This window comes from Phasianus colchicus, chromosome 22, assembly GCF_987193195.1.
Source record: "Phasianus colchicus chromosome 22, bPhaCol1.hap1.1, whole genome shotgun sequence".
Taxonomy (NCBI): Eukaryota; Metazoa; Chordata; class Aves; order Galliformes; family Phasianidae; genus Phasianus; species Phasianus colchicus.
Window position 1 is genome coordinate 3,489,010 of NC_143457.1, and position 19,987 is coordinate 3,508,996.

At 44.7% G+C, this 19,987-nt stretch overlaps 2 protein-coding genes across 10 annotated transcripts in view; one reads left to right on the top strand and one right to left on the bottom strand.

Moving 5' to 3' along the window:
* Positions 1–1,214: 1,214 nt before the first annotated feature.
* On the bottom strand, positions 1,215–6,909 carry TARDBP (TAR DNA binding protein). 2 transcript variants are annotated; one of them, XR_004169785.2, is made up of 7 exons: positions 6,757–6,909; positions 6,145–6,397; positions 5,309–5,472; positions 4,197–4,337; positions 3,470–3,640; positions 2,566–3,153; positions 1,215–2,057 (listed from the first exon to the last, which is right to left on the bottom strand). XR_004169785.2 is itself a non-coding variant. In XM_031613487.2 (6 exons), exons 2-6 carry the CDS (start codon positions 6,380–6,382, stop codon positions 2,623–2,625), a joined length of 1,245 nt encoding a protein of 414 aa, XP_031469347.1. In that variant the 5' UTR covers positions 6,383–6,397; positions 6,757–6,909; the 3' UTR covers positions 1,215–2,622. The 2 variants fall into 2 exon arrangements, 1 of the variants encoding a protein (XP_031469347.1); XM_031613487.2 differs by having other exon boundaries at positions 1,215–3,153.
* Positions 6,910–7,099: 190 nt separating this feature from the next.
* CASZ1 (castor zinc finger 1) overlaps positions 7,100–19,987 on the top strand; it is a 241,600-nt gene continuing 228,712 nt past the window's right edge. For 2 of the 8 annotated variants that reach the window (XM_090123276.1, XM_090123267.1), the window contains exon 1: positions 7,100–19,884. The gene's annotated coding sequence lies outside the window, so the exon portion shown is untranslated. The remainder of the gene's footprint in view (positions 19,885–19,987) is intronic. The other 6 variants (XM_090123269.1, XM_090123268.1, XM_090123272.1 and 3 more) reach the window with 6 other exon arrangements.

Here is a 19,987-nt window from a genome sequence, read left to right on the forward strand (position 1 = left end):
AAAATAAAGCCATGCTAATCACAAAAACTTACCATAAAGTTCCTTGCAGGGATGTCACAGTTAGTCTTTGGAGGTCCAAGAATACCATTTTTAAGTGTTACTCAGCAGAAGTAGCTGGTAATAGTGCAAGGGCTAAAATGCAAAATTCACAATGGTACAGAGTTTGGATATTATTCTGACTTAGGTGCAGAAAAAAAGATTTAAGCAACTTTTTGCAGTGGGAAATGAACAAGCATTAGTTTTCAGCCTGTTTTTTGCAACCCTTCTTCAAAGCACTTAAGGTATACATTGAGACCCAGCTGATTTAGTATTGCAGTTAAAATGGAAAACTAACAGTAGTGCAGCTGTTCAGATGGTCTTCTATTCACAAGCACTGATACTCAGTAATTGAGTTCTAATTAAAAAAAAAAAAATCTATTCCAAACTGTGTTAACATCCACACTCCGAAGATGTGTAGGTACAGCATAGTGGTACATTGTGTAAAAACATGTAAACCACTAAAGCTTGATCCAAGTGCAAATAGCTTCAACAACCCTTCAGGTTCCTACCAGCAGAGGAAATAATCTTCCAGCAGTTCGCACTGAAAGATCCTGCTCTTTGTTAAGAAGCTGCCTTTTATTTGGCCCTCTGCACTTGCAGTAAATCCATTTTTTTCAGGTAAGACTTCTGTCAAACTTATGTACATTTACTAATGCTTTATTTAGCTAGAAAGTCTTTTCTGTGACTAATTTTGAGTTTATAGTCATCTTCTGAGCTAGAAGTGTCACAGAGTCCTACTTCCCACTGGTGGACTGCTCTAAAAATACATCCCCACAGGAGGTGCTGTGGATGTCAGTACATCTGACAGTGTTTGTTTCCTCTCCACCACACTTCTGATAAGAGCCCCTACTCCTAAAAATAGAAGTAACTTTCCTTGGTACAGATGCAAAGTGGAGGGAACAGCTTACCATTCTAGGTGCGGATACCCAAACTTGTGGGAACTGGATTTTAAATATCTACGTATCACTGAACAATGCAAAAATGCAGTGGGTTAAGTTGGGTGTCAGGTAGCGATACGTGGTGGCTCCATTTGACTTGCCAACTTTTAGAGCATGCTTATCTGAAACAAACTGAATTGCTGCAAACAAAACTTTACAGAAGTTCATCTCAAAAGGGTAAAATTAATTAACTGCTATGAATTCTTTGCATTCAGGGCTGTAAAACAAAGACACATATTACTTAAATCAGTTTTATTTAAGAATTTCCTACAGTGACAAATCTTATAAAAAGCATCCAAACACGGAACTGCAGCAAACAGCATTCTTAAGGTATCTTACACAGCAGAGCTTCCACCCTCAGGAGGCACACTGAGCTCACCAGTGATGTGCTGCAAGAGCTACTGCCAAGCGGATCACAAGCTCAATGTTCTCATCGCAAACCCCACCATCTTCAATTCACATTGCCACACTTACAGATCATTAACAGAAAAAAAAAACAACACACACCATACAGCATTCACAGCAGTTGACATAAGGGAAAAAAAATACAAATATTCTTTTCACATAAACACATTCAGCTAATTGATTAACTAGGTATAAAACCCACTTAAAGTCTTCCACATATGGATGTCCTTTGAATGCAATAAACACTCGTACTTTATTTGCTATCATTGCTCTCTGCACACTCTCTCACCAAAGCCACAGGATTGAGAGACATCTCGCCAAGTAAAATAAAATCCCATAATGCACCACCAGGTCTCTGCATGCGCTCTCTTTTTTCTCGCTCATACCAGCCCTCTCATGCCTCGGCACCACCATCAATCCCACACAAGGTTTCAAAAGTTCAAACAGCCTTCTGGTTCCATCTCACAGCCTTGCGTTCATAGCGTTGATACGACTCCATGAAATAAAGAGTAGCGGATAAAAATGGAACACCCACCGTCTAAGACGCAGCATGTGCAGTGTGATGAAGTATTCTTGGATGAGAAAGCATGTAGACAGAAGTATTCCTAAGGCAGAATATTTACAGCACTGCTTTCAATGAAGTGCTTCTTCCATACACATTTGAAATGAGATGAACTGCGGAGATTAAATGAAGCCTTCATATCGTACTTTAGTATGGAGGGGAGACAGTGTTAAAAAAGAAAAACAACAACAAAAAAAAACCAAACAAAACAGAAAAACAACACTGAGTTCTCCAGTTGGGGACTTGGAGATTCTTATGGTGGGATCAAATTAAAAACGAGAGGGAGAGAATGCTGTTTCTGACCAATGGTTTCCATTTTGAACATGCAAAGAATTCAGGTAGCCAGGAAACAAGGGGTAAAGTACTACAAGAGAACCCTTTCCTATTGATTGTAGTGTTAGTTTACCCATCAGGCAAACAGCAGTCCACTTCCAAACATTCAGTATTCCAACAAGTTACGTAACAAAACTTATAAAATTCCTTTTACCTTTCTTCCTCTTCCTTTTTTTTTTTGTTTGTTTGTTTTTTACAAAAGAAAGACATCAAAAATACTGCTGAATATACCGCACATTGAACAAACTGATTTGGAAAAAATTTATATGTAATTTACAGTATACTTACCACGCGTTAGAAAAATTTGATTTCCCACCAAAGAGTCAGTATGAGAGCCCACTGCGTCTACATTCCCCAGCCTGATGATTTGGAATCCATGCTTGAACCAAAGCCTCCGTTAAACCCACTGCTGGAACCCGCGTTGGAAGCTGAGCCCCAGCCTATTGCTGCTCCCGAGTTGGAACCACCGTAAGAGTTATTTCCTGAGCTAAAGCCCTGATTCTGTTCCCGCTGCATGTTGCCTTGGGGCTGGTTGTTTCCCGACGGCCCTGACTGGTTCTGCTGGCTAGCCAGCATGCCCATCATCCCCCAGCTGCTCTGCAGGGCTGCCTGTGCTGCTGCCATCATGGCAGGGTTGATGCTAAAGGCTCCGAAGTTCATGCCACCACCCATGTTACTGCCCTGGTTGTTACCCAGTCCTCCCCCACCTCCTCTGCTGTTGCCAAACCCCCCCTGATTCCCAAAGCCTCCTGGATTACCACCAAATCTTCCACCTCTCTCTAACTGCCTATTGCTATTGTGCTTAGGTTCAGCATTGGATATATGTACGCTGATTCCTTTAATGATCAAGTCCTCTCCACAAAGAGACTGGGCAACCTACAAAAAATAAGGGATTAGTTAAATGTAGGCTATTATATTTTTTTAAGAAGAACATTTAGTAGTACAAGACAAAATAAGCCCGTGTGATCCTAAGCAGATACTTATTTAACCTGCAAAAGAAGCACATGTGTATATTTGAGGTGTTCTATCTTCACGTTTGCTACAGAACTAACTGCAGTACAAAACAGTATGCACTGTTGCACTGAGTAACCTAACCTCAGCCAGGCCAACACCACTGAAGGGACCCTAAGGGTCACCTAGCTACTGAAACACAGGCTGTCTAAACATGAGGTTAAAATACTTGAACACGTACCTGATCATCTGCAAATGTAACAAAAGCAAAAGCTCGGAAAGGTTTAGGAATGAAGACATCTACCACTTCTCCATACTGAGCAAAGAACTGCTGGAGTTCATCTGCTGTCATGTCCTCAGTGCAGCGCCCAACAAACACTTTTCTGCTCCGCAAAGGCTCATCAGGACTTTGCTGAAGAGAATTGAAGAGAGAAGTATAATTAATAAATGAAAACTTTAACATGAAGACCACTGTTCAGAAGGCTGACGATAAGGAAGTTTGAACTTGTAAGCTTAAGACTTCCAAAATCCTGTTTGGAGAGCATGTCTGCAACTTGGTACAGACGGGAACAGGGAAATAAAGGTAGTCAGTTACAGACAGTGACAAGGCAGTGCAGGACATGTCATTGTGCTGTACACTTAACTGCATATACACATGATCATAAACAACTCATTCTGATATTCCGTAGTTTACATATTCTGCCTCCTCTGTTCATGCAGCAGACAAGATAAGCAACATACTGCTGGATGTTAGTAACACGTTACACTGAACTTTATATTGGGAAATTGAGTCCCCAACACCTCTCATTCACTTCCTATTCACTATTCTCTTTGTCCTGTCCACTCAGACCCAAAAACCACAACCAGGGCTTTTATCAATGTGTTCATCTGCTCACTTCACACAGTGGCTAAAGAAGTGTAGTTGTGAATGTTAGGTAAAACAAAGGTAGTCATAAATATGAAAGTACCTTAGAGTTGGGAAGTTTACAGTCGCACCATCTGCCATCTATCATGTGTCGTTGGGACATGACTTTCACCTGGGTTTCATAATCCGTAAAACGAACAAAACCGAAACCCTTTGAGTGACCAGTTTTAATATCCTTCTTAACCTAGGATAAAAAAGCAGACTTTAAAACAGAACGCAGTAGGACTGTGCTTGTACTGATGACATTAATGGCACGCTATTTACCTATCATCTTCTGTATCAGTCTTGATATTATCGTCACCAGGAAGGATGCACTCAGATCTCTGATTACCCCCTTGTACACAACTACCTTTTCCTATGAAACTAACCCTACTATTACACATTTACAGCACAGGCTTCTGACACCTACAAATTTAATGCATTTTGACTGCTTTGAGCGCCAGTATTAGTTACTAGAACAGCATGACCAGCACTGGGATATAATTATTTTGTAACACTGTAATGGCATGGCCAGACTTGCTGTATAAACAAAGCAACCACACATAGCTGCACGCGGGACCTGTGGACACATAACAAAAGCTAAGATTAAGAGCCTTTCTGTGGCAGTGAGATCCTCCCCTCCTGGGAGGATAAAAATATCCTGCATGAGAAGAGAGAAGAAAACTCAGCTTCAGCTCAGCTTCAGCTTCTCTCAGCAAAAAGCCCCTAGGCCTGGCCAGGTCACCACAGCTGTGCCTGTCCCAGACAAGCAGCACCAAGCACAGTGCTCACAGCTGGCACAGGAGATGCTGCACAGGCTATGTGAAGTAGTGGTGACACAGAGGTAATCTAGAGCATGAAACATGCTGTTCCTGAATTAATTTGGTAAAGCTTTGTTTCAAAGTCTGAAAAATTGACACATGCTCAGCTGCAACAATTAATAATGGTAACATAAATTAAATCGATCTTAATATACTGTACCCATTAGGCAAATCTGCATGGATTATCACTCCCAAATATTTCTACCTCTACAAAGCTCATGGAACAAACTACCTAGGAACTGAGGCACACAGTTTCAGATCTGCTTTGCACATACAGGGCTCTGGTTCTTTCTACTGGCACCATCAGAACCCCAGAGTCTACTTAACATCTTTCCATACTTAAAAAGTATTTTACCTGCACCATGAGAACTTCTCCAAACGTACTGAAGTATTCCTTTAAGTCTTGCTCTGTAGTTTTCCAGGGTAAACCTAGGACAATTAAGTCTGAAGTCTTCTGTACTGCTCGTTTTACCTTCACGGCTGATGATGCATCTGTTTCATCCATTTTTCTCTTATTATCTGAATACAATGATGTACATTAGAAATTGTCCTCATAAGCTTAGAAACTGCTTCCACTAATCTTGAAAAGCGTGGTATAAAACCAGACAACAATAAGAGAAAGTGCAGACTGTGGAAGAACACATGCCAGCTGTTGGAGGCTATCATTATGACCCACAGCCAACTGTCTGCAAGCGTGAGGAAAGAAGGAACCACCTGTACCAAATCCTCCTCAAAAATGCATTCTGAGTTAGTTTTGCATTAGTTCACTCAAGGACCACCTAGTAACGTTTAGAGTCCTCTGAGGATGAGAGCAAGACGGGTTTTCAGCAAGAATATTTAATGAGATAATATTTGGAGAGAGTGCCTTTGGTTACTCTTTTCCTCAGCATTTGTCTCAAAAGGTGGCTGTGACCAAAGCACGGCTTGAAGTGTCTGTGAGTACACACAGAGCCAGCAATCTTTAGAAGTTCTAATTAGGCTGCAACTCTCCCAAGCACGACACAAAACTTTGTCATTCACGCACTTCCGCAGCTGAAGAATTAAAGCTTTGTGCACATCTGAAAACTCAGCGGGCTCAACTTCACCCGTGGGATGAACACGAGTAAAATCAGAGGATTTCTGTCAATGCGAGGACTCGACACACATGGACCTCTCGACTAAGAGCTCATAGGGAAACACAAAGGCACGAACCTTTGGGGTAGTTCACCACATAGACCAGGTTTCCCCAGCCGGCCTCGGGGGCGTGCAGGATGCCCTCCACCAGCCGCACGCCCCGCATGCACTGCGACACCGGGTTGCGGTAGCGCAGCCCACACGCCCCGGGGAACTGCGCCGTCACGGTGGACAGCAGCACGGTGCCGTCATCCTCCGAGGGGATCTCGATGGGCTCGTCGTTCTCGTCCTCCGTGACCCGGATGTACTCCGACATCTTCGCTGGAAGTCACTGAAGCGTGGGAGAGAAACACGCGTAAACAACCGCCCGAGCGAAGCGCACCGTCAGCTTTCGTCCTCCGCGCCTCGGGCCGAACCGCGGCCAACAGACGGCGGCACGGAGCGGCGCCGCGCACGGAACGGCAGCGCAGGGCCGCGCCTCGCCCCGCCCCGAGCAGCGCGGGCCCCGCAGCGGCGCCCCGGGGCTCAGAGCCGCCCGCAGGGCCGGGCCGGAGCGGCCCGCGACAAGGGCTCGGGGCCCGGCCCCACCAACCGCCCGCCCGGCTGCCCTCGGCCCAACTCCGCCGGCGGCCCCGTCCGCAGAGCGCGGAGCCCCGAGCTGCAGAGCCCCGAGCCGCAGAGCCGCCTCACCGGGCGGGAAGGCAGCGCCGCGTCCTCAGCCGTCAGCGCCTCCGCCGCGCGCCGCACAAAATGGCGGCCGCCGCCCCCCGCGGAGGCCGGGCCGCGGAGCGAACCACTCCAGAAGGCGGAGGTGAAGGTCGGCGGGCCGCCGCCGGCCTCGGGGAGGGAGTCGGGCTCGAGGCGTGCCGCGTTCGAGTAGAGCCGGAGCCTCGGCCCGGGCTCCCGGAACGGCACAGGCGGCGAGAACCGGGAACGTGGCGCCAGTCCGCGCCGCTGCCCCCGCGCACGGCGGTGGTACGGACCGAGCCGCGCATGCGCGAGGGAGCGGGGGCTGCCGGGAGGGGCGGGGCGGCGCGAGGTGTTCCCGCCGTGTGCGCCTTCCTCACAGCGCGGCAGGCGGTTGTTGGTCCGCTCTGCCCGGCCGCGTGAGGCGATTCGGTGCGGCTGCCAGATGGTTAACGGAGGTAGCGCTACCTACTGTAACACTGCCCTGCTTATGGTACTGCTTGCCATAACACGGTTTAATCCTTTGTAAGCCCAATTTCTACTTACTTAAAGGCAAGTTAAACCTCCATATGCTGCACAGCGATCTCCAAAGCCGCGATGGCTGAAGGACGCTCGCGTCCTGCTGCTGCTCTGGCTGCCTCACGTAAAGCTGCCATGCAGGACTGTGTGCGCTGTGCTCGCCGCCCTGTGTCACAGCCGTGTGCAGGCAGCAGGGCTGAGGGCGGCTCGAGCCGCGCTGTGGTAAGGAAAGCAGCTCCTGTCTGCTCACCTGTCCTCGGTGCCTCTCCTACCCGCACGTGGGCTGTGCTCCCACACAGCTCGACTTCCCTTGCACCTCTCTCTCTCTCTCAAAAAAAGCAATATTAGTAAAGGTAGATGACTTCTAGGAAGGGCCAATCCAGTTCCTTGCATCAACGCAGAGAATTGCTGAGTATTGAAGGCTCCCACTTAAGATTTGCAATTGTAAAAATTGGCTCCGGCACCATCGAAACCTGGCCCATCTCTGCCCTCGTAGCTTTAGACTCAGCCCTATCATGTAATTATCATTTTCCAACAGAGTTCTGAGAGCAACTGACAAGACTCAGGCTGATGAGATAAGCTAATGCTTCATGTAGGCGTTCTCTTGAAATTCCTACGTTTTCCAGCCATCCACAAGACACGTCCCAAACCCAGTTCTGGTGTTGCCAAGTCAGCACGGAGGTAGTCAGTGTTGTCTGAACATGCTGTGAGGACCGAGCGGTAATTGCAGCATGTCAACATTACCTACTGCACCATTTCAAGTCAAAGCTATAGTTTAGCAATCATGCTATTTGAAGAGGTTGTCGTGGCTTTCAGCCAAAGTGACCTCTATCTGACAAAGCATCTGCTGGTAATTTTATTAATGAGCCTAGTAAATATCAACCCTGTGCTAGATTTGTGCAGGTAGGAGCTAGGGGAGGGCAGTGAGCTTGCTGCCTGTACAGGAAAAGGGAAGAAAGGTGATTATTCACAAGAGGGACCCTGGCCTCCAGAGCTCATTCCTCAGATTTTGCAGCAACCAACCTTAGAATTAAACAAATGTGATGTTTTCTGTAAAAACAGGGATTCTTGCGGTGTTTTCCTATTGCTAGTTTGCATGTTTATTAGATTTCAGTTAAGCAAATAACAGCAGTATTGCTCTTGAAGTAACTACACCGGCAGGCAGGCAGCTAGTTAATTCACCAGTTCTCTCACACTGGCAATTCAGTGCCCATGGGTGCAGACAAATGCAGTACCACGGCACTAGCCATCATGTATATTGAGTTAAGTGTGCCCACAGGAAAAAAAGAAAATGCAATACAATATCTATTTGCTGCTCTAGGTTAAGTGTGCTCAGGGGTACAAACAAACTCCGTAACGATCAGCTGTTTGTTCTCTCTCCCAAAAGCACTTGGGGTGAAAAACCAACATCAATGGGCATCCAAATATAACCTCATGATTAAACAAACAAACAAGCAAAACAGATAAACAGGGAGTACTCAGGCCTATTTCTAACTTCAGTTAGATCAGTAAAAAGGATTTAAATAATGATGGCATTTCAGTGTAATCAGTTTCTGGCCTGGTTTTGCCAATAGTAAATAAGCTGCATCTCTCGCCCTTAGTGGGAGTGACAATCACAGTTTTCCCTCTCTTGATATGGGAGAAAGGTTCTCTGCAGAGAAATCCAAGCAACTTAAAGATCACATTATCTGTGTTGGTTCTCATTCTAACTACATATAGTGAGAAAAAAAGAGCCTGCATCCTTTCAGTCAGCCTTACTCTGCTCCTTTATAAGCACTGTCCTCCCTACCACGTGCACCAAGTAAAGCCCACCTTGCACGTATTTACCTAAAGCAACAGGACGCTCTTTAGTTATTTATTTCTCTTTGTCATTTAAGGCCATTTGAGCCTTCAATTAAGCAGGCTGTATATCACAGATACTGTTCCCTCCCAAGAGAGCAAGATCAGTAATATTTCATTTTCCTAGCTACAGCTGAAAATCCATTCACGCAGAGAAGAGCAGTGCTTTACAATACTTATCTTTCTCCCTTCCTCTTTGAAGAAGCTTTCATCATAAGGACATTTGCAATAATTACTTCCTCCTTTCCCCAGAAATGTCTACCATAAGCAGAACTTTCCACACACAAGCAAAGGAGAACTTTGCTTTACATACACATAAAAAACTTTGACTGTGAGCTTCCCAATTAAAGATTAAACACCTCACCTATTTTTGGGGAGAGCACATGGAGCCATACCTTACAGTCACAGGCAAACTATCCCATCCTAGCTGGGTGTAAGGCTGGTGATGTTCTGCCTTCAGTTCCAGGTGGGCAGTAACAGTCCTGCCACCAAACCTACTGCACTGCAGTAACAGGTCCTCAGGGATGGGGAATGAAAACATGAAAATCGGTAGCTTCAGTGTTTTTTAACCCTTGGTGCTGAGGCCAGTCTTGCATCAGCTCTACAGTAGTCTTACACAGGATCACAAATGTTATATTAAACTCTGATAAACTGCAAATGAAATATTGATGTAAAAAAAATTACTAACACCTAGCAGCCTAGAAACAACTTCTTACAGAAGAGCTTCTCTTAAACATAATAAGCAGCTTCCACCCATGTAAAATACCTGGAAAGAGCTCTCAGTCCATTGTTCTCACAGCAGCGCTCTTCCTAATCCCCTATGGAGCAGCAGTTCTAAGACTTCATCACAGCACCTATCATACTGCAAGCAACTTTCCCATGATCCTAAAAGGCCACCATTTCAATTATTTCATTTTAAATCCACCTGAGATGGTTTTCTCATTCCTTATTTCCTGTCCTTATTTACTTAACTCTTCCAAAACTGACTGGAACTGCTGATGTGTTTTTCAAGCTCCCAGCACAACTGAAGCCAAATGATTTGTGTGCTTGACTGTTGCAGGGAGCCAGAAGGACGCGGTGCCTGTTAGCCTGGGACCTTCCAGCACTAGTAGCTGTTTGGAAAAAAAACTTTGGCTTTCTTCCTCTGCCATACTATGAAGTGTAAATGCTGCTGCTTGTTTTACTGCCAGACAGATGCTGAGTGTTAGAGGAAGAAGAAACTATCAGAATTGGCAATGAATGTTTGTGGGAGTGAGGCTGATTAGCTTGTGTTCCTTTGAGACAGCGGGGGTCAGCCATCCAGGTGTGGTTTCCCAGACCCCTCATCTACAGAAGGATGCCCTTGGCAAGGAGAAAATGTGCAGTGATTGGAAAGGCAGCAGTGGTGACAAAAGGCCACTCTCAGCTCCACAGCATCTGCTGGCAGTTTGGTGCTGACTGCTACCTTTGTTTCCGAGCTGTGAGCTACAGACAGTGGGTGGAAGCCATGGAAGCAGGAGGCCCATGCTTCTGTTGGCTACCCGGAGCACAAACGACTTTCTTGTTCTGCTGAGCAAGCAGCAGTGCTGTAGTGTTCCAGCTCCTGCTGACACAGTTGCTAATTCTTACTTATCTACTCAGACAGAGCAGTGTCTTGGGGAATGTTTTCTCTGGTTTTATCTCTAGGTTTGCAGATAAGTGGCAGGCATTGTGAGGCCAGCATCAAATATCACCCTTTTGTTTTAGTTTGCGGATAGACAACGTGGTTGGAGGATTTAAGTTAGCGGAGTTTGTGACTGTGATCATGTATAGGAGTCTTGCTTTTAGAAGATGAAAATCAGGGTTCAAAGCACAACAGCACATAGCGTTGACATCTTCACCATCTTGTTTTATTGGTACCTGTGGGAACTGCCCAACGTTTGCATCTTGTACATGGAGAATGCAGAAATTAACTTCGTTCTGTTTTGTTTGGCAGAACCAGCAAACCATCTGCAAGTCACCTCCCTAGTTTTTCTGGCCCATCCACAGCAGAGCCTGGGAAGAATGTCTGCCTGTGGTTCTCAGAAGCACCTGGTAGGTTCTCAGAGCTAAGTTCCTGGTGAAGATGTGGCAGGCATCTTCCAAAGGAATTTGCCTCGTACAGTGTACTGCAGCTAGGATTCAGGCTTTTTAGATTATGCAGTAACTCCCAACACAAGAGAGTGTGAATCTCCATCAACACAGGTTACCACAAACCAAAGGACAAATCCACAGACAGGGAGCTGTGCTGGGAAGCTAGCTTTGGGTCCTTACACCTGCACCTGGTTTGCAGTGAATACAAACACTGGTATTTACACCTGCAGTTGGAAATAGACTCCCTCAGTGCTAAAACCATAGGTGGCTTGGGTAAACTTGAGCAACTATTCCTGGAAATGGGAATAGTGTAAAGGATAAATTTGCCAGGATCAACTGAAAAACTGTTTTGTTGGCTTTTCCTTCTTTTTCTCTTTTTTTTTCCTTCTTTCCTCTCAAGGAGTGGGCAGAATTTTTTGCAACCATGCTCATTGAAGCAGTAGCTCAAGTATGAGACAAAGACTGTTTTAAAATGGTTTGGTTGTACTGTCTACTTGGTGATATTTTTTTAAAGAACATTTACGAAAGATTTATGTAAAATCTATCTTTTGTCTACTTAAAATATGTCAAATGGATGTACAGGGCAAAATTTAATGCATATGGGTTTTCATTATTTTAAATCATTTGCAATATAAATGATTTACTGTGACATCAGACATTCGTTCCTTGGCTGTCCACCATAAATTGAAGCCCACCCAAATTTCCACTTTTATATTTCTGCATTCCCTCCCCCAGTATCTCTAACCTTAGCTCTGCGATTCTTCATGTAAATGACTTTCAAGAAGGAAAGGAAGAGAACACATAATTGGCCTTAATACAGGTAATACTGGAAGAAAAGCGAGACCTTTATGTGAGAAATTGTTGACAGCTGTGGAAAGGGGGGAACTAATGCATGTAGGAGAGAAAGTTGTTCCTGATGAGAGCTACTAGATGTGACCAAATGGACTTCTTGTGCTACTGAAACTGCCAGAGGTGACAGACATCTATCTTTTGCTTTCTGAATGTGTTCATGTCTTTTTAGTGCCTTTCCATTTATAATGCAATTAATTGAACACTGACCTGTGAACGTTACACACAGCTGCTTGGAAAACTGAGGTAAGCCAGTTTGCCCAAGGTCATTCTTGATGTTCATAGTGAGAAACGGGTGACAGCTGACGCCCAGAATGATGCTCTCATTGCAAACCTCCTAAAACATGCAAAAATCTTGAGAGACAGATTTTTAGGAAGACCTTGTGGGGAACAGCATTCACTATTGTATTTTCTGGTTGTGTTATGACAGTTAATATGCCACAGACCTTTGGACCCATCATCAGCCTGTATGTGAAGCCTTCCTGGCTCTGTATTTACTGAAAATTGCTGCTACCTGTTAACTCTTCAGCAGCCTGAACTACAAGGCTTAACCACCTCAACTCAGCCCTGTTTCTCATCCATGCATGTCATCTCAAGACCTACTTGGTCAGCAGATTCCACTGAGATCCTTATTTCTACTTGTTAAATTGAAAGACAGTTCCGTTTGGACCAAATGTTTTTTTGCAAGCTTCCCCCCACCCATACGGCTTTGACATCACTCCCTCCCTTCTTGCTGCCAAAAGATTTCACTGTTATTGCTCACACAGATAGTTCTAATGAAGCATCTCAAACGTGAATTTCCTGATGATTTGTAGCAATTCTGAGCAACATTAGAAACTTCAGCACCGTCCTGAAGGGAATCTTAATTCTGATATCCAGACTATCTGCCCAGTCCTACATTTAGGTCTGATGGTCACCATTTAAATATTTCATGTCTTTCCCACAGAGCTATTCCTAAAGCAACAGCACTGCCAACAATATTCATCCTGCAGTCAGAGCAGGGTTAGATCATGGGCCTGCATGTGCGTGTCTTCATTCTAGCCTCCAGTGGCTTTACTACTACAAGATGCAATTGAGAAAAATGTTAGCGTAGTTCTGATTTATGTAGCAAAGTGCAGAGGAGAGCAGAAGCTTTTAGTATCTTGGGAAGTGGTTAGAAATTAAGGCCAAAGAAAGGACACTCATGTCCATTACATCCTTAAAAAAAAAATAAAAAAATAAAAAATAACACCAACAAATCTTCAGTGAAAGTCCTGGCTGCTGAACTGTTCCTGGGCTGGCAGATGTTCACAGCTCCCCTGGCAGATCCTGTGGAAAGCTAATGGGCCCATTTAGATACCGTCCCTTACACAACAGCATTCAGAGAGCTGTGCAGTTGTGGGAGCCTTGTAGGGCAGGGTTCTTTCAGCTTTTTGTCCTGAAACGAAGTTAGGGAATGCATTAAATATTTTAAGAACTCTGATAATCTCTTGTCAACGATCTCTGCTGAACTCAGGGCTTCACTGGAGATGTGGATGAGGGATGGAAATGAATGCGAAGTGCAAGGCTGACACCTGGAGGGCACTGCTGAGCTGCAGCGAGGCAAGCCTCGGGGAGCTGGGGATGCTGCAGCACAGGTTGGGTTAGCAAAGCTCAGAGGAGGTGGTTTTGGATCTGCTCTTTTCTAGTGAAGCACTTTCGATATTCTTCCCTCTCCCCTCTTCTAACAAAAGAAAAAAAAAAATCCAAATTTCGATTTCAGCTTTTCCATATCTATTTTCTTAGGAGTGGATAAGAGCAAAGGAGTAAACTCTAGGTTATCTATCACTGCTTCCACATTCAGGAATACTTTAATCAAAGCTTTCTGGCTCAGTAAGCCACTGTAAGCAATTCCGGGTCAGTTCTTTGGTTGTTTAGCATAACTTATTTGATTGCTGCATGCCAGATTCCTGCTGCTGCTTTGCCATTCGTGTAATGGTGCTGTGAGTTTCTGGAGTAGAGACTTGCAGGGCAGTTCCTACTGTCAAAGCTGCAGCTGGCAAGTTGGCATCATGTAGAGCTTGGTCTTTTCATGTCTGGCTCTGTCAGCACCCATGGTAAGGCTTTTCTTGAAGCTGATCCTAATCAAGGAATGCAAGGCAGCCTCTGGGACAAAGTCTTCATGCTTTTGGAGGTTTGCTTCCCAGCCTGGCAATCACCCATTTGCAGTGCTTACTCAAACCTTTTCAGTAATCTTTCTGCTCTGCCAGGAATTATCTTAGTATTTCTGAAAGTTGTTTTTGCTTGATCTAATTTTAGAATATGTTAATAAATGAGTTGTTTACTGTGCTGTCATGACTATACACTTCATATCTCAGAAACCCAAGTATTCTATGTCCATTACCACTCCTTAATTCCACTGTGGTTCCAATCAGCATAAAATTTGCATAGCAATAAATATTTTCTTTAAATGGAAATGGACAAAACCAAAAAAAGTTATTTTTCAGAACTCAGTTATACTAATTCAGCTGCAGCACTCCTTCCTCATCCTCCTTCTGCCTCTCCCTCTGTCCCAGTTGACTACATTTCTTTCTCTCCTAGCCATCAGACTTCCAAAATATCACCAATATTATGTTCCTCCTGCTGTGGATGCTAAACTACTCTATACATTCCCACCCACACCAGCTCCATGGGTGAGCCATAAAAATACTTCCTCCAGGCACTGGGGAGCAGAAGAGAGGCACACTGCCAACTTGAGCAGCAGCACAAGACATTCAGTGTGCTGAAGGTGCTTCTTCTCAGCCCAGAGACCTGAAAAGTATACCACCATCTCTGTGGCTCCTGTTCCTCCAGCATTTATTAACTGAAAAGATTCTGAAGAGGCAAAAACATCTTTCCTTCTCCTCCAATAATGCTGCCTGCACTGAATTGTCAGTTACTCTGTGTTATACCGGATCACTTGGGGTTATTCAGCAGTGTAGACAAATACCAGTTCAAGATCAAGGCAGAACCCTGTCCACTAAACTTGTCTCACTTGAGACTCATTCTAGACTAAAACCTGCCTCTTGCTGCCATTCCATTAACCCAACTTGCCATCCTCCTAACCCCCATTATCCAACCCAAGCAGATAACTTACTTTGAAAGGATCCATAGACAGCTTTCATGCATACTGTTAAGTAGGTCCAGGTGCCATCGCTAGATTCTAGAGGGAGCTATGGTCACACGTGCTGATCAAATCACTTATATCCTCGATACTTACAAACTCAGTAACATTCTCCCTGCTCAGATATTGCCTGGTCTGTCACTCCTACAAAGCAGCAGGCGGGCTGGCAGCAGTCTGCTACAATACTGAAGTGCCTATTTTCAGGCCTGTGTGTGGTCCTAGAGAGATGAGCAAAGGTAAATGTAAGCAAACACAGTGAAGCACGTGCCAAAATATTCTGTTGCAGTCAGAATCAGCGAATAGCCCCTCCTAAGCCCCAAAATAAAGTATTCAAGTCAAGAAACAGCTTGCTGCCTTCTCAAGAATTCACCACTTCCAGTTTTCAAGCTTGGGGAGGGAAATCCAGGCAGTGTCATTAAATCATTGACGGTGGAGTAAAGAGCTGCAGAAGGAGTGACACACCAGGGTGAGGTGACTTAACCTCCCAGAGCAAGATTCATTTTTTATAAGTAAAATACAAGTGCCAGCAAAGTCAAATAGCAGGAACTGTTGCACTTGTTTGACTCTCAGGAGGATGAAAAATAAAAAGGCAAAGCCAGATATGTATTTTTTACATACAGCAGTAATAACATGAGAATAACAGCACCTGTGCACAGCTACCTGAGTGCGACAAAGGTGTGTGCTCCCACATGCACATCCATTTAATCAGCAGATCTGAAACAAAGCAAAAGTTAAGTGCTAAGGAGCTGTAAGATGTGGTGGGATTCACAGAGCGGACATGAGGGGGCACTCTTATCTTCAGTTTATTCGTGGCAAAACTGCTGTGTAATATCCAGGCAGGGTCACTGTGGACAGCTTGCTTCAGTCCGAGTTGCGATGCCAAGATCTGGAGCCTTGCCTCCTTCCACAGAAGGGTTCCATCCAGGCTTTTCACAGCTCTTTATTCAAAGGGTGAACACTGTCCCTTTAAATAAGCTCAGACATCTCAGTCCAAATGGGGAATGAAGCCCAGGCTACCTACAGTTATGAAACCTCTCTTTTTGAGCTTACAGGCTTAGGGGCCGCTACTACACTCTGAGGTTAATAATCAGTTTTAATATTCACTTAGGGGGCTGTAAAAAAAGAATGAAAATTTCCTAATTTGAAAATGGACTTGATTGGCAGCTTTATTATCTCTGTAAGGTGCATGGCATTCCACACAATCAAGTCGTTTTTTAAAATAATCTCACTGCTTAAGTCGTACACGCTGCTAATTGCATTTTAATAAGTCTCTTTAAAATCTTTCCATATTTTTTAATATCCTAATATTAGATAAGTGATTGCTGGGGACACTGGAGGGCACTGAAGTTTATAGAAAGAGGAACACCATAATGAAGCTTTATTGGGATGGCATCACCAAACAATTGCTGTGATAGCAACACTCCCAAGCCTGGAAAAATGCCAAACATTCCCCCTGGAACTGACTCAGACACTAGCCTCTCTGGCTCAGGACTAAGGCAGAAAATGGATGCTTTCTGGTTCATAAAATGGCCTCTTTCCAGCTTGGAAATGACTGAGGAACTGTCCACTGGATTTGGAAAGCACTCCAGAGATGGTCTTTCTCCATCAACAACTTCAAAACTCATCTGTTCTGCTTTGGATTATGGCTTGGAACTATGAGAGTGGTTTTTTCTTCTTTTTACTTCTTCTTCTTTTCTTTTTTTTTTCCTTCCAAATTTGACTAAGACTACTCAGAAAAGTTTGTGGATTTTTTTTTTTCCTGAGAAAAACACAAAACAACGACAACAAAAAAATAACTCTATCCAATAGCAGAGGTTGTAGAAGACTTCTACAGGAATTAGGAAACCACTGCTTTTAAGCAGAAAAGATTATTTTCCATCTCAAAGATCAAACCCAGTTGAGAGATTATTTTGAAAATTGTTCCCCCTCTGCTGCTGGATAGGAATTGTGTCCCATCCCCATGTCTGCACATGAAGCTGTTTTTCCACCTCCAACCCTCAGCAGATGAACCTGCGGGGACAAGTCAATGGGTATCTATCTATTCTGCACACAGAAACAACAGCGTTGAAGAACAGTAGTAACAATCCAGGCTTAATCACTTCCAATTAAAGAAAAAAAGTCATTGTAGTTGGCTGGAACTGACAAAGTCTTGATTCAAGCACCCCAAGCTACAGTGGGTTTCAAACTCAGATTCAAACTGGACTCTGCGTGAGCATCCACAGGATCAGCTGCTGCATCAGTTACGAGCCAGTGGTGCAGGAAGGTGCTCCACAGCACCTCATGCAGATTCCCATCTTTCTTCTTTCCTGCTGTAATTCTGCCTTAGATTCAGTGCTGTGCTCCCTGTGTGTGACAGCCGTGTTTCTCTCAGTTATGACCGTTGGACAATTAATGTTACTTTCAGGGTCACTTAACAGCATTGTCCACGTGGGGAAAAACATAATCCCAAATTAATGCATAGATGCTTCTAGATCTACACCAAGAAAAAGGGACATAGTGTTGCCAAAACAAAATGGCAATGCTTAGTTTTACGTGATATTGCCTTTTGTCCTCTGCAATAACAGTTCATTGGGACCTCAGATTAGAAAATTATTTTGAGAACAAGTAATTAATGTATTGTGTTTGTTTTCTTTAAGTCTTATCCTGTGAAATCATACCGTAATAAATCAGAATGTCGGCTTTGTTTTTTAAAAATATAAAGTTTCTAACAGTTCCCTCACGGAAAGAAAATCTGTAAAAATCCTCTTAAAGATCCAAAACCTGAGAAACAAATACAGAGAATCCTTAATTGACTTTGTTAATTTCCATAATATTTACGTTGTTTTGTCAAACCCAGCTATGTACTTGAAATGGGCAATGCAAACATCTTGCATTTGTTTGAAAGCGAGCCATTTTTTGACTAACTGAAGATCTGCTTGTCTATCCATGTGTTTCTTCTGCACATCAGAGAATCTTTGGACCCAGTCCATAATATCTTTAGGTCTGATCTTATTCCCACTGAAATCCAAAGGAGTTCTGCCACTGACTCTCAGCTAAAATGGGGATCAAGCTCTGTATAACTGCAGACAATGAAGAACAGGTTACATATTAAATACTTTTGCTACTAGTTGTATTTTTCTACTTCTGGGTGTATGAGACACCATTGTAAAGAAAAGCGTCCCTGAAGTTAGCCATGGAATATGAAGAGCTGTCATTTCACAAAGTTTCCCGTCTTCCTTTTTTTCACTCTTTTTTCTCCATCTCCTGCAAACGAGAGAAGGTCGCATCGCACCCTGACAGGCTGGGAGGCACATGTTCAGCGAACTTCTGCACAGGAAGTGAATGTCCAGGTCATATTTATCCCTTTTCATGTGGTTCTTTTAATCCCCCAGATTGGGTTTCAGAAGAGTTTTACAGTTTCAGTTTTACAAAGCAAACCTTCCTTTAATGTTGGCATTTTAAAGAAAAAGCTTCAGTCAAAACATGTGTGTTTTACATCAGCCAGATGTGACATATGGAGAAGCAGGCCACAATGTGGCAGCCAGCTCTGCTCCAGCAGCCAGCTGGGCTGATGCTGGACCTCAAGTGGGAGCTACTGGTCCCAGGCTGGGATCAGCCTCCTGCTTTTCTCACCCAGAAGAAACCATTAAATGAAGTCCCTTATGTTGAAGAGCTTAAGTTAAAGAAGAAAAGAACCCCAAACCTTAAGCTAGAGGGAAGTGAGAGGCGCAGAAGGCAGCAGAGGCATCCTATGGCCTGCAGTGTGCTAGCAGGCGGTGGCTGCTCCAGAAGCAAAGCTCATCTCTTTGTGTTTTCCTCCCTCTGAATATCACTATCCCTGCCACCTGCTGTTTCTAGAATCCCATTTTTTTTAGTCTTTTGACTTGAAAAATAAGCAAAAATAGCACGTAACCTCTCCACAGAGCTGATGGCATAGCCCCCACCCAGCCAGCTGGGGCAGATCCACCTGCGAGCTTTCCTTGACATCAGGGCCAGCTGTGACAGGGCACCGGCTTTACTCCAACCTCCAAACACCCTTCATGGTAGCACTGGGCTGGAATTTGCACCTGAGTGATGGTTTCTAACAGCCATGGCTCTGCTGGAGCTGCCTCAGAGCAGTGCTATGCGAGGGGACTTCCAGCCTTTTTTAGCCAGCCCAGCAGGGTTGCTGTGCTGCTCTACGGCCTCGTTACCTCGTTATTTGTTTAGGACCCTGGTCTAATTGCATGTGCAGCACCACCTGGTCTCATCACCTGCACAGCTGACCAGTAACAAAGGAGAGGGAACTTCCCTCCTCTGGCCGCCATTTTGGGACTGCTAGAGGCCATCTTGGGGGTGGTTGCAGCTCCACGTTGGGACAGCTGTGGAAGGGCTAGGGTGAAACTGAGAAATCCTAAATCTGAAAAGCCTCTTTCTCAGCATGCGTAGCCTGCAGCCCACTATAGGCAGCTTTTTTTTCCTGGTTTTCTTCTGTTGTCTCCTTGGAACTTTCCTCAGCGAGGTCCCTGAGGGAGCACGTTCCAGAGGCAGCTGTGGAGAACTTGCTGGAGCCTCATTTCAGAGTGTCCCGAGGAGAGATTTCTGCAAACGCCACTCCTGGTGTCCCAGCAGTCCTGCTGCTCCCTGGGACAGACAGACAGACAGCCATGGTGAGAGCGAGGAGCCAGCTGGGCGGGCGGCCATTGGGCTCCATGCAGAAGCAGCTCTGTGCTGTGCTCCTGCGCCAGCAGCAGGTGAGTATTTACTCCATTTTCAAAAATCTATCTGTACTTAAGCATGTTTACTTAATCAGCAAGCTGTCGGGCAGGCTCTGAATCCTCAGGACATAACAGCCAT

Coding starts and splice junctions, on each gene's coding strand:
- TARDBP (XM_031613487.2), bottom strand. CDS start 6,382: ATGTCGGAGTACATCCGGGTCACGGAGGACGAGAACGACGAGCCCATC. Junction 5,473..6,144: donor TGTGGTGAACTACCCCAAAG/GTTCGTGCCTTT, acceptor CATTGTATTCAG/ATAATAAGAGAAAAATGGAT. Junction 3,641..4,196: donor GTAAACTTCCCAACTCTAAG/GTACTTTCATAT, acceptor AATTCTCTTCAG/CAAAGTCCTGATGAGCCTTT.